At 40.1% G+C, this 12,989-nt stretch overlaps 1 protein-coding gene across 1 annotated transcript in view; it reads right to left on the bottom strand.

The window, feature by feature from the left end:
- Positions 1 to 847: 847 nt before the first annotated feature.
- The window catches only part of pdia5 (protein disulfide isomerase family A, member 5), a 70,741-nt gene continuing 58,599 nt past the window's right edge, over positions 848 to 12,989 (bottom strand). Inside the window, exons 16-17 of the mRNA XM_005475388.4 lie at positions 5,264 to 5,398; positions 848 to 3,371 (exon numbers count right to left, since the gene is read on the bottom strand). Of these exons, the coding sequence (XP_005475445.1) occupies positions 3,291 to 3,371; positions 5,264 to 5,398 (216 nt within the window). The 3' untranslated portion in view covers positions 848 to 3,290. The remainder of the gene's footprint in view (positions 3,372 to 5,263; positions 5,399 to 12,989) is intronic.

Genomic DNA, 12,989 nt, shown 5'->3' with positions numbered 1-12,989 from the left:
GTGTCCTCTTTGTTACTGCTGTGGCATCACTGGGAATTGCAGTGCAAAGGTGTACAGAAACAAAAGTACAGACCATCTTTGATAATACCAGTCATCCTCTCCACAATATTTTGGTGGCTCGGGGTCGTCTTCTTGCACTGTGCTGCAGGACAGAACATTGTAGAAGACACTTTGATCCCACTGCAGTGAGATTTTAGAAATTTGTTAACACACGAGACTCATGACCTGGTCCATCACTCTACCTTCTAGTACTGTTACAACCATTGGCCTATTTCTGCTGTTTTTAGTCATTTATGTTTTATTTGGAATATTGTGCAAAAGTCTTGAACCACCCCTAATTTCTTACACTTTTGCTTCAAGGAGCAAGAGTGTCGCGTCATGTTTTTTTAAGTGGTCTCCAGCGATAGATCTCCAGGTTCTCTGGAGATTTTTCAGTTTTTCGCTGAAAATTGGCTGCTTTTTCACTCATTTTTAGTCCAGAACCCAAACATTCTTAATGGATCATCATCACTGGCCTCAGTATTACTGAAGCAGTGTAAGATTATGTTGGCAGAGAACAGAAGAAAAGTCAGCCAACATCCAAAGAAGAGCTTTGAATATCCTTCAAAAAACCCGGAGAACTATTCCTGAAAACTACTTAATGAAATGACAAGAGCTAAGAGTTCAGATGAGTTGAAGAATAAAGGTGAATATACAAAATTCACCAATTTCCTAGCAAAATATAAAGAAATAAGTATTGTAGCTGGAGATTTTTGCAGTTTAACACCGAATTTTCCCAGAGGAGATGAATACATTATTTTTTACTTCTTATAATATTATTATTATTATATAAACACAGTTGAAAGGCTTTTTGGAAACGTTTGGCTTTATTTTTTTTCTTTACTGCAAGGATTGAACCTGTACATATGGCTGGACACAGAAAAGTGAAATAAAATCAAAGGCAACAATGACTTCTTGGCATAAGTGTGAAAAAGTCCAACATAACACGAATACCTTTGGGATAAGGAATAAAGTCTTTCTATTATTCAACTAACGAATGATGTCAGTGTGGAAACTGCCAAACACAAACAAATGTTCAGAGTAATCAAAGGTAATGACTTCTCATCCAGAGAAGAATGAACACGTAATTACGACGATATGTCACGTAACTGTTTAAAGCACTTTTTTCAAAATGCTCTTGCATATGGTGAAATGATAGTAATCACATTGAACACTGTGTGCCGGGCGACAGTCTGAACACTTGAAACGGTTTCAAACGCAAAGCGTTCATCAAGAATCCCAAAAAAGAAAAAAATGGTTCACTGACAAACATCTTATTCAACACAGGCTGTTGTGACAGAAGACAGGAAGAAGGACAATTCATTTGTGTTGTGTTTTATCCTCGGTGACTTAAGGATCTAAAATTATTCAGCTGGAATGATAAATTACAAAACAAACTAGTTCCCTTTGACTGTGTTTTGCTATCCCTGAGAACCTTATTCATAATGAAAGAAACCAAAGTCTTGAATAATAAAACACAAGTTCAGCTACAGATAAGACTTTAAATATTTATAGAGGCCGAAGCAAGGGAGCTGGAAGAAAAAAAAAGGACGAAATTATGGAAGAAAGAAAAAAAACTCGTCACAGAAGGTAATGACGCTGGCCCCGAATTGATGGTGTTATGCTGCGAGAACTGGAAGAGGCTCTGGAGACTTCACTTAACAGTTAATTATTCCTTGGGCGTCTCGTGAAGTCATCCGTTTTAAATATGAAGGAAGGCATGGGAGAGCACTATCCAAGCTGACTGAAGCCGAACCATTCCAGGCCGAGGCGCGGCAGGTAGACGCGCACTCAGAAGGGAAACAGGAAAGAATTTGTAGAGCCGTCGTTTCGCACTCGACTCCTCTGTGAGTTTCAGTTAAACAGAAGTGGCAGAAACATCAGATTGGTTATAGACACAAACACACACAAAAAAACTGAATGCCCAAAGTGTAAATCAGAGGTCTGAAATATTCCAGTAAAGTGTGAATACAGAGGGGATTGTGGGATATTGAGCGGAATCTGTGATTACTTCAGTGGACGGAGGTAGGACTCATGTTTTGGATGTTTGTTGATCACATGGACTATTCAGACACCAGATGTGAGCATCTCCCATGCTTCTGTCAATGAACTCTCCCATTATTAACAATTAATGAAGGAGCAAGAGGTAAAAAGTCACTCCAGCTGTGAATGATAAGATTAATAATAAGATTTGGAAAAGTATGAACTGTGAAACTTTGAAGGGCAGCTTGCAGTAATATTTGGCATTTCATGTTCTGTTGTGTTCCCTTTCCCCCCACCCTCGTTCTCCTTTACTTGGTCATTTCATGAGAGAGTTACAAGGGCACCAGGCCTCTGAATCTCTTCCACTTATTATATTTCTGCAATTCCAGACATTTTATATTTTTATATCTGTAAGGCCACAGTTTGGGGGCAAACAAAAACTCCTTTCTAAAAGCAAAAATCAATCATGATAGTGCATACCCACACAGAATACTGATCCTTTAGCTGTGATTTCACCAATTTAACAAACCTACACTACTTACTGGAGCACCTCACATTTTACTGTACAAGCTTTAGGTTTTTTTCCTCTTCTTTTTTTTTTAGTGGTGGTGTTAAATTGCCATTACTTTCCAAATGATGTGAAAAAATAATCAATATTTCAAATTGCTCTGCAGACATGAAGGTTCTGTACAACAACAAGAACAAGAAGAACAAAAAAAAAAGCCAAAAACCCCAAATCACTGAAACCAAAAGGTGTATGTCAATAATCAGCATTTGTCTCTTTTAGAGACAGAGCGGGGTTGATGGGGCTGGATTAGGACCCATTGGGACAGTGCAACCTCCACCTTTAGATACTGATGCCCACCACCGGCCCACCACCATGGTGGTCTGACAGTCACACAAACCCCTGCAGAGCTAAGCATGGGGCAGTATTGCATAGATACAGTATAGGGTGTAGCTTTTCACATATTCAGTCACAGTGGTTGGGCAAAAACAAGAAAACCTTTTTTTCTTTTTTTTCCTCGTCTGTGTATTTTCTGCCCATCAGAACATCCGTGAAAAACACGAGTCTCAAGTGGTCGGTCTGACAGCAAGTACTCTGGTATTATTACAAACGGAGTCACCACGGTATAAAAAAATAGCCTTTCGCTGAGGTCGTCGAGTCTCCCCCGTCAGTGCTGAAAGGGCCCTTTGCCAGTCTCAAGGGTCACAGTGCATTGCCCCCACCCCACCCCACGCCGCCCCCCCCAACACCCCGCATGCTTCTCTCAGAGCTCCTCCTTCCTCTTGACAACTTTCTCCTGGTCGCGTCCTCTTAGGCTGCGCATGAAACCCGTGAAGCCTGCCTCCTGTGAAGACAAGGAAAGTAACAATCACCACAGCATATTTCTCAACTTGAAGCAACTTCTCAGCCAGTCCTGTGGATAAACCTCATTTTCTGAACCATTTGATGCTATAAATAATTCAGTTGACACATGATTTCAGGTAAAGAATGGCGGTCTGTCCACAGGCAGGGGGAGGGAGGCAAGGTGTGGAAAAAGTAAAGCCAACCCACCCCCCCGTCACTGAGCAACATGTTGGAGGTCGTTTCTGAGTTTCAGACACAGGGAGAAGAAATGCAACAGCTGGAGTGAAGAAGCATTAATGATACATCTTTTTCTCCTCTACTTTCGATCCTGTTCTAATTTCTGAACCAGCTGAACTATCTAAATCACGCATCTCAAACATGAGGCCTGGGGGTCAGAATCGACCCGGTAGACTCCAATCTGGCCGACCAGACGACTGTGGAAAATGCAAAGTGAGTGAGTGAACAGATTTTGATCTTTTAACTGTATTTTCATTTCAAGATTTACAGCCTTTCCTATTGATACCCCCCATCCCTTCTTTACATACTACACCAAAGTAATTAAGTAATGGATAAACACTTAAATGACAACAAGTCCAAAAGAAAAAAAAAAGAAAAAATGGATATTTTCTATAAATTGAACTGCTTGGATCTTTTCTCCAGTTTTACATATTTATCATGTAAATATGTTAATATCTAGTGTCACTGTTCCAGCTCGCTTAACATCAGCGTGTGCTGCATGTGGTCCACGATGTAAAACTCGACATCCCTGATGTAAACACAGTCTCAGAAATAGTTTCTGATATGAGATTTTCTATATTTCTGCACAATGGTGAACATAATGCATAATCTCAGTAAACACATCACTTTGAGAAGGAGATAAAGAGAATCTAAGTAGGTCACTTAAGTTAAAATGTTAGATTTGGGGTCATTTACGTATTGAGAATAATCATCTAATATTAAATGTATGTGACCTCTAGGATTAATTTGAATGGGACATTTGGGTGTTTTCAATCGATGGGATGACGAGGATTACAAATCAACCATGACTGAGATTTGAGCCGGGTGTGTTTTTATTTAAAGAGCACTCTTTATGACACGTTTGAGGATGTGAATCAAGAATAAAGGAGATTTCTGAAGACCTCAGAAAGCAGTTGTTAATACTCGTGATGGTGGAAAAGATTACAGAACCATCTCTAAAGAGTTGCAGCACACAACAAAATTGTTGCCCTTCTTTTAAGAACAGTAGGGCAATAAATAAGAGTAAGAGCAAGGTGTGGGACAGGGAACAAGCTTTGCTAACATTTGCTAATGTTAATCCTCCTGAATCCACTATGGAGGGATTCAGCACTCGATCCCAACTGTAAACACTGTGGTGATGGGAGCATTATGGATTTGGCCCGTTTAGCCGCATCTGGGCCAGGACAGCTCATCATCATTGATGGAGCAATCGATTCTGAAAATTATCAGCAGATTCTAAGGAGAAACGTCAGGACGTGCGACACGCACACTGATAGCATCTTGGGATGACGAAGCCAAAGTCCTGACTCAGGCCAGCAGAAATGTTGAGGGATCTGAGGCACGTAGCTCATCCAACAGTTTAATGTATTCTGCATGAAAGAATAAATTCCTTCAAGATGGTGTGCAGGACAGATGGACGGTAATCATCTGCTGTTGTAACAAATGCTTCTCATCTATCTCTCAGGACATCTGTGGAATATGAAATTTTAGCACATATTAAAAAAAAGTTCACAACCTTCTCCCTCCAACTGTAATCCACACAATTGTTGGCGGTTATTGGTTTCTCTGATAATTGGGTCCTTTTTTTCCCTCCTATGCAGATCATCACTGAACATTCATTCACTGCAATATCATAAACTGCCTCCAATCACTTACCCCTCGATCTCCATTGTACTTCTCCACAAACTTGCCATAGTTGTAGTAGTTGAATGTTGGGTAGCCCTCCACCCCTTCCTGCTTGCAAAGCTCGTGGTTCTGTCCTTTAGTGCAGTCCACAGCTGCATACACGATCTGAAACAGGCAATTGCGCATTCACTCTCAGTGCGCATAATAAAACATGCTTTAAATTTTAAAGGCGCTTGACACCCTGCCATATCAGAAGAGGCGCTTGGGACTGTGCCTTAATTAGATGAGTGTGTAAATAAACTGAAAATATTATTTTTTAGTCGTAAAAAGTTTTCTCCAACTAACAGACCCATTTCACAGCACCCAGTCTGACATAAAATAGCAAGGAAACACAGACGTGACTAATCACATTAACTGAGGCTCCGTGCTTATATACAACGAAGGCTTCATTAATTTGATTTGTAACACCTGATTCTTCTTTCTATTTTCTGTCAAACGGCTGCTGTGTAATAAGCTTTTTAAATAAACTTCCTACCGAGACATAATTAGTACATAAGAATACATAAACTTCTCAGAAAATCTCCTTTTGAGCTACATTCGAGGAAACTTTATTATAATATGAATTTCAAAAACTGCAGTCATTATCTTTAATAGTTAGTAAGTTTAATGCAGACATTCATTAAACAGACAAGGTAGTGTATTAAAGCTGCCAAGTTCGGCCTCCTTAAACTTTGTATTAGACGGTTTGTGTGTTACTTCTATTATTCCTGGTGCATTCTTCCCATTTATTGTTATTTTATTGTCACTATGACAATTATTTTAATTCGCACGATGCATTTCCATTTTATGGCCAGTTAGCTTTTGTTTCAGTGGATCTTAAGAACTCAAGAACACACGTCGGTACACTGCTACTATTAAAAATTATATAGGTGAAGAATATTACAGGAATGCAAATGAGGACACAGCTACAGTACTACTGTGCCAACTCTCATTTCTTTGTATTTGCTAGGAAATAAGGAAACAGGTGAAGCAATTTATTGAGACGTGTGTAAACATAAACAGAAATCCAGTATTGAAGAAAAACTGATTCTGTACAGTTCTAATGAGCTTGAAGGTCAATATTTGATATCCCCCCTTTATTCTTCAACACAGCCTGTTGGACCCATTTCCTGACCTCCATATTGATAATAATTTGAACCAAAAATTTCAAATTTGATTTATCACTCCATAACATGTGTTGCTCCTGATTTTCAGTCCAGTTCTTGTGTAATTTGCCACACCTCGACCTTTTCTCCCCATTTCCCTTTCTTATAAATGGCTTCTTGAGAGCTAAACTTCCACTGAGACCATTTCTGATGAGGGTTCAGTGAGCAGTGGATACATCTCTCAAGTCCTGTGTCAGGTCTTTGCTGGATTTTCCCCCCTGCCAGCCATCCAGCTATCCACACATCTTATTCAGGGGTGTGGGTGAGCTGGAACCTACCCCAGCTGTCAAAGGGCGACAGATCGCCCATCTATCGTAGGGCTAACAGAAAGAAACACCATGCATGTCTTTGGACTGGGAGGAAAGTTTTGGCATTCTTCTTAGTTTCAGCTAATGAAAATAGAAACAAAATTACCACAGGCTGATAGTAACAGAGTGCCAAAAGATACAATGTATCTTTTGGCATACATTGTATACAGTGTAATGTACAGATGCAGTATAGACAAACACTGGTTAGGTTCATTTTTGTGTTTCATTGATTCATAGGTCAGATTTAAGTGACTTATAGAACTAAAAACATTCCTCTGAAAATGGTTAAGTTCAAGAACTGTTCCAAAAATGAGTGATCTTTCTTTTTTTCAGCTCATCCTTGAGTTGACATTGACAACATCATCATATTCACAAGAAGGGGAGGGCTATGAGGGTCACGGTGACCATGACCTTTAAGCACAATAATCTATCATATTCATGTTGATGGATGGATGGATGGATGGACGGAGGGCCATTGAGAAAACATAATGCCTTAGGCTACAGCTGTCACCAGCATAGAGGCATAAAAATGACTTACGCATTGGTCCGTTTATGTGGGTGGTACAAAAAAAAAGCCCCCCAACAACAATCAGCCAGCATAAAAACAACAAGCGAGATTTATGTTGCGTGGCTGTTGCATCGATTAGTGACAAGCCGTCCCAATGAGGCGTAAATGCCGCCTCACTGATACATGGCTCACTTAGCATGTCCTTTTGGACAGCAGAAATGTCACCCTCTCTCAGGGTGCTGAGTGCTCCACATTGAACTTGTCACCATCAAATAATCGCTCGCTGTCTATCTGTCTGCCCGAGCCAAATGTGGAAATGACAGATATGCTGCGGAAGGAGAAATGTTTGACACTTACGCCGCACCGCAAACGGCACGAAAACTTTATTGTCCTAATTACAAGACACATGCACCTTGTTTTGTATGCAAATATAAATACTCAAGTGACAGAAAAATCTGCATAATTGCCAACAAATTGCTAAAATGGGTACAATGCAGCACAATGTCGACTTCATCTGCATTAACAGAACAGACACGGGCAAACAAAAAAGCGAAGACAGGGAGCAAATGGAGCGCATATGAGAGAAGAGGGAGCCTATAAAGGGATATTCTTCTCTGGTCTGTTAATCAAGTGTATTAAGCTGCTCTTCACTGTGCTCCCACAACAAGAGTATTTCACGGACTTGCAAGCTGTGCATATTCAGCAAGAGTGAGGTGCATCACCTTTGGAAAGGCACAATAGTCGACAGAAATTAAGGTGAAAACACCAAAAATTACCCTCTTCTTTGTATACCTGAGCAATTTACCACAAGATCTTGAGCACTATGTGTTTTTTTGAAATGTGAAATCTTTAACCACCCTTTAAGTTAGGGCAATTTGAGATACATAGAGAGTGCTTTAAGCAGCAGCAGCATTAGAGATGGGACTGTAGCTGCAATGAGGGGTATAATGTAACTACAGGCTGCCTCCAACTGCTCATCCCTGTGCAATCAATCAGAGTTGCCGTGAATTGACAGGAGAAAATGAAGTCGTAGAGCTGTTGTTCTTCAAAAGGTCCTCAGCCAATTCCGTTATTGATTCATCTTCAAGTGACAGAGGACCCCACATCATATTATTGATTGGATAGTGAAATTTTAGGGGGCAGCATATTACCATTTGGCCTAGTATCACTACCAGCGTCGAACTGAGGAACAAAGAGGTACAGCTACATTCAGAGCTACTTCTCTTCTAACAACAAAGTACCTGTGCTTGTAATATCTAACATGGATCTGCATAAGCTGGACTGAAAGACTACCACAAGGAATACATTAGCTCATGTTAAAGAGTGACATAGCACTGAAAGGGTTACTGTAACACACCACGTCTTTGATTTACTGTAGCTGCAACACAAGCATCAACTGAGTAATGGGGACTGGCAATAGCAATTTTATTTACAATGTAGATTTTATTACACGTAAACTCAATATGATTAATATAAAATATAAAAACATAAACACCTATAAAAGGTCTTCTCTGCCTTGCGCTAATAAAAAACAAATTTTTACAAAGAACTAATATACAAGTTACTGCAGCTGTGCACACACTGGAGGTGATTTGCAGTGACGTGGCAGCTACAGACCACAGACAGTGAATGACTTCAATGAGGAGTGACTGAGGAGACTACCAATGAGAGTAAAGAATATTGTTCATTGACATATGAACTTTCAAAATACATGAAAAGCTGAAAGGTGTGTTGGTTTAACTAAATATTGTGGAAAGTACAAATCACAGTGATTCAGTGGTCATTAAAATGTGCTTGGAATTTGCAAACCGCAAACCATCACATAAATCATGACACACTGCTCTCCCCTACATAAGCTGCCTTAATTGATTAAAGGTATCTATGGAAGCCCATTTCCATAGATACCATAGATTTAAAATAAATAAATAAATAAATAAATTTTCGAGTTCTTTTCTCGAAATTTCGACTTATTAACTCGAAATGTCAGGCTAGCGCTGCCAATGTGTAATCTACGGGAATGACGTCATTTCCTTTTTACCCAGAAGCTGAAGCCCTCAGCTACAAATGCTACAGCTAAGCTACCAGTATTACAGCCAGTCATGAATGCACAAACTGCTGAGTATTTTCAGCGTGGCTTCACAAATGATGAAATCCTTGTGTTATTAGCTGAATCAATCACATATCAGCAAACGTACTCTCAATTTGTTGCAATCCGGTTTTGAGTGTGCATTCTTCTGCGCCATATCCTTCTGGGTAACAAGAAAATGACGTCAGTCACGTAGATTACTGATGGGCAGAGCTAACTCGAAATTTTGAGTTATTTTTCTCAAAATTTCGAGTTAACAAGTTGAAATTTCGAGTTATTGATACTTTTCTTTAGTGGCGGAAACGGGTTTTCATAGGTATCAGTATCAGCAATTCTCCTGTATTTACTTCTGACTGGGTTATACACTAATAATAAGCAGGAAACTAGTGAATTAACATAGCAAGAGAACAAGGCATTGAACTTAACACAGTGTTCAAAAGATAAAAGAAATTTCCTGCAGATAAATACAGAAAAACACAAAAGCCAAACTCATTCCCTGTCGTTGCTCGAGCATTGCATCACATCTCCACACATTACCACCACCTGTTGATGAGTGAAAGAAGTTGACATCATTGGTAGTTTGTGTAAATTGGAGCATATACCGCTCCTCATCAATGTGCACAGAAACCCTAACAGGGAGCCATGAATACAAAAACAACTGCAAAGTGCCAGCAGAGGTCAAAAGTTCCACGGGGAAATCTTGATTTCTGCAGCGCTTCTCTATGATTTTACCAGTACAGTAGCAGCCACAGGGTAGGTTATATTAAGCAAATCCTTAAATTCTCTAATGAAACTGTGTTCTCATCGCAGTGCTGTTCCAGCCCATGTGCACCTTTAACGCTGCTATTGATTGGAATTTGGAGAAAAGACAAAACAGCATGGAACAAACCCTGTACATGGCTCCCATGCTGATATACAGCAGAATGCGGAGTTTTAATTGTTTGTGTCTTCAAAGCTTGCAGCTAAGCTCGTGTTAGTCTTTGGTAAATGAGGCAAGGGCAGTTAATAGTCTGTGATCAACACCGGTCTGGCATAATACACTGGGGCTCGTCTTGATAAACAGAGAGAACTGCCAAGTAAACACAAGTACCCACTATGCAGATTTAGTCCTGTTCAAACAAAACTTCAAATCTCCTCTGGCCACTGGGGGAATGACAAGAGGGAAATACATCTTAAAACTGTGCATCTGTGTGACTTCCACACAAATGCAGGTCCCCTGATTATGCAGCTTGTGCTAGTTTCATCAAAACCTCGAAACTCAAGGTATGGTTTAAAGCAACTTAAAGTGGATTTGTTATGTTCATATCCTGCTTTGCTAAATCAATCTTCCAGTGGACCTGAGTGCAGCTCCTGCTGTCTCAATAATGACACTTTCGTCTCTCTTCTTTTAAGGCCACCCTCTTTGTTCTAAATGACGCCCCAAGAAAGTCTGAACTGCAGGTTGGTGTGGCCTGCTGAGCTTCCAGAGATGACAGAATTAAGTCCATCTCTGCCAATGACACCCAGGACGCACATTCATGATGACACTGTCCCGTTCCACCACATTACACAAGCGCTCTATTGGATTGGGATCTGGTGACTGTGGAAGCCATTTGACGACAATGAACTCACTGTCAGTTCACAAAACCAGTTTGAGATGACTTGAGCTTTATAACATGGAGCATTATCCTGCTGGAAGCAGCAATCAGGAGAGGGTTGCACTGTGGTCATAGGGGATGGCCGTGGTCAGCAATAATGCTCAAGTAGGTTGATAAATTCGTACTCAGGGTCCCAAAATGGACAAGAAGCCATCCACCACACTGTTACATCGCTGCACCACCAGCAGCAGCCTGAACTGTTGATGCAAGGCAAAGAGGACTGATGCTTTCAAATTCAAACCATCTGAATGGTGCAGCAGAAACAGAGACTCATCACACCAAACAACTTTTATCCAATCTTCTACTGCTGAATTGTAGCCTTTGTTTCTTGTTTTTAGCTGACAGTAGTGGCACTTGGTGTGGTCTTCTGCTGCTCTAGCCTACATCAAAGTTTGACCTTGGTCTCAATAAGCAGTTATTTGAGTTACTGTGTTGGTGCCACACATGGTGGGTCATGTTCAGAGTTATTTAAATCACCAATCTGATTTGAACTTCAGCAGGTTGTCTCGATTGTGTCTCCATGTCTTTAGAGATTTACATTAACAAGCAGGTCAATCTAGTGAGGTGGCTGGTGAGTGTATATGACAGAAAATAAGAAAAAGCGTGAAGGGTTTGCTTTAAGGTTGTGCTCCCAAATACTGAGTCTCATAGTACATTTCTGGCTGTTGCGAAAGTCTTGCTTAAAGTATAAAGTAAATATTGTAGTATGCGGTCAGGTTATCAATGTTATGTGTTTTTGATGGAAAATGTAAGAATCGTTGTTACCTTACGAGATAAAATCTTACAAGGTGCAAACAAAAAGTTACTGGAATTGAAAAGTATATGCAAGAGTCTTAAAGTGAGGGATCTGAAAAGAGCAGTAGAACTCGAAGCAGTCGGGCTAAAGAAGCAGAAAACCTTCTGCATGTAATCTGCCAAGCAACTGCAGATGTAAATTAGCTTCTAGCTAACTCTGATACAATGCATCAAATGGTAACATTTATGTTATTATACATGATCCTTTTTTTAATAAACTCAATTACTAAAAGCAGTGGAAGTGCAAGAAAAGATGAATTTAAAAAGATTTATGGCTAAATTTAAATATAAATTTTTAAGCGCTGATTCCATCAACTTTTAAAATCACACAAACCTCTTTTTAAATATTCAGTTCTATTATTTTGGCTTGTCGGGCAATGACCATCTGACTGAAATCATGGTTATTTATAAATGCACAGATCTACTTCAGTATTTCGAAATGAAGGAAGCGAGTGTGAGTTTCTGCAGAAATGAATAAATGAAATGATGTGTTACAGTTGCAGCTGATATCAAATTTCCCAGGAAAAAAAAAAGGTTCAAAGCATTTTCATTTTCATCTGTTGAAGATTAATGTTATTGAGAAATGTTACAAAGAATTGCCTCAGAAAAATAGATGGCTAAGTTGCTGAGGACACCATCTGACATTGATTTAGAAAAATTCCAAACAACTGAGACAGCAACACGGTCCGAGAAATATTGGAACAACAGCTATTCAGCATTAAACATTTTGATGAGACTTCACACATGATAAGGCAGCAATTAGATGGTTTTTTTGTCACTTCGATCTGATACTTTAGCTTCGAGCGCTGCCTGACACGTGTCCAAAATTCCTGCATGTTTGAAAGGGAGAGAGAGCAAGAGAGTGAGTCACACAGTTGTGGTTTAAGAGGTTTGGAAATAAGCCCTGCAGTCAGAGGGTATTAACAGAAATGAGCAGGAGTGGGAGGGTGTCAGGACATGAGTCCCTGAGGGTAAGTAACGAGAGGGAGTGGGGATGATGGAGGATGAGCGTGAGTGTGTCCTGTTGCCACTACATGAACCTCCAATAACCTCCAAACCCCAAGCCTGCAGAAAATTTGATGCAACAGCATGATGCTTTATCTGAATGGTCAAGCTGGAGTGGACGGGAGTGGAGTGGAGACACTGAACCCTAAGTTACAGCTCCGCTGCCACTGTTGTGAGCGCACTTGTCAATCGCTATGTAAAAACCAACTAAG

This window comes from Oreochromis niloticus, linkage group LG16 (genome assembly GCF_001858045.2).
Source record: "Oreochromis niloticus isolate F11D_XX linkage group LG16, O_niloticus_UMD_NMBU, whole genome shotgun sequence".
NCBI classification, from domain to species: domain Eukaryota; kingdom Metazoa; phylum Chordata; class Actinopteri; order Cichliformes; family Cichlidae; genus Oreochromis; species Oreochromis niloticus.
Note: the sequence above shows the minus strand (reverse complement) of the source record. Positions and strands in the feature narration are given on the sequence as shown.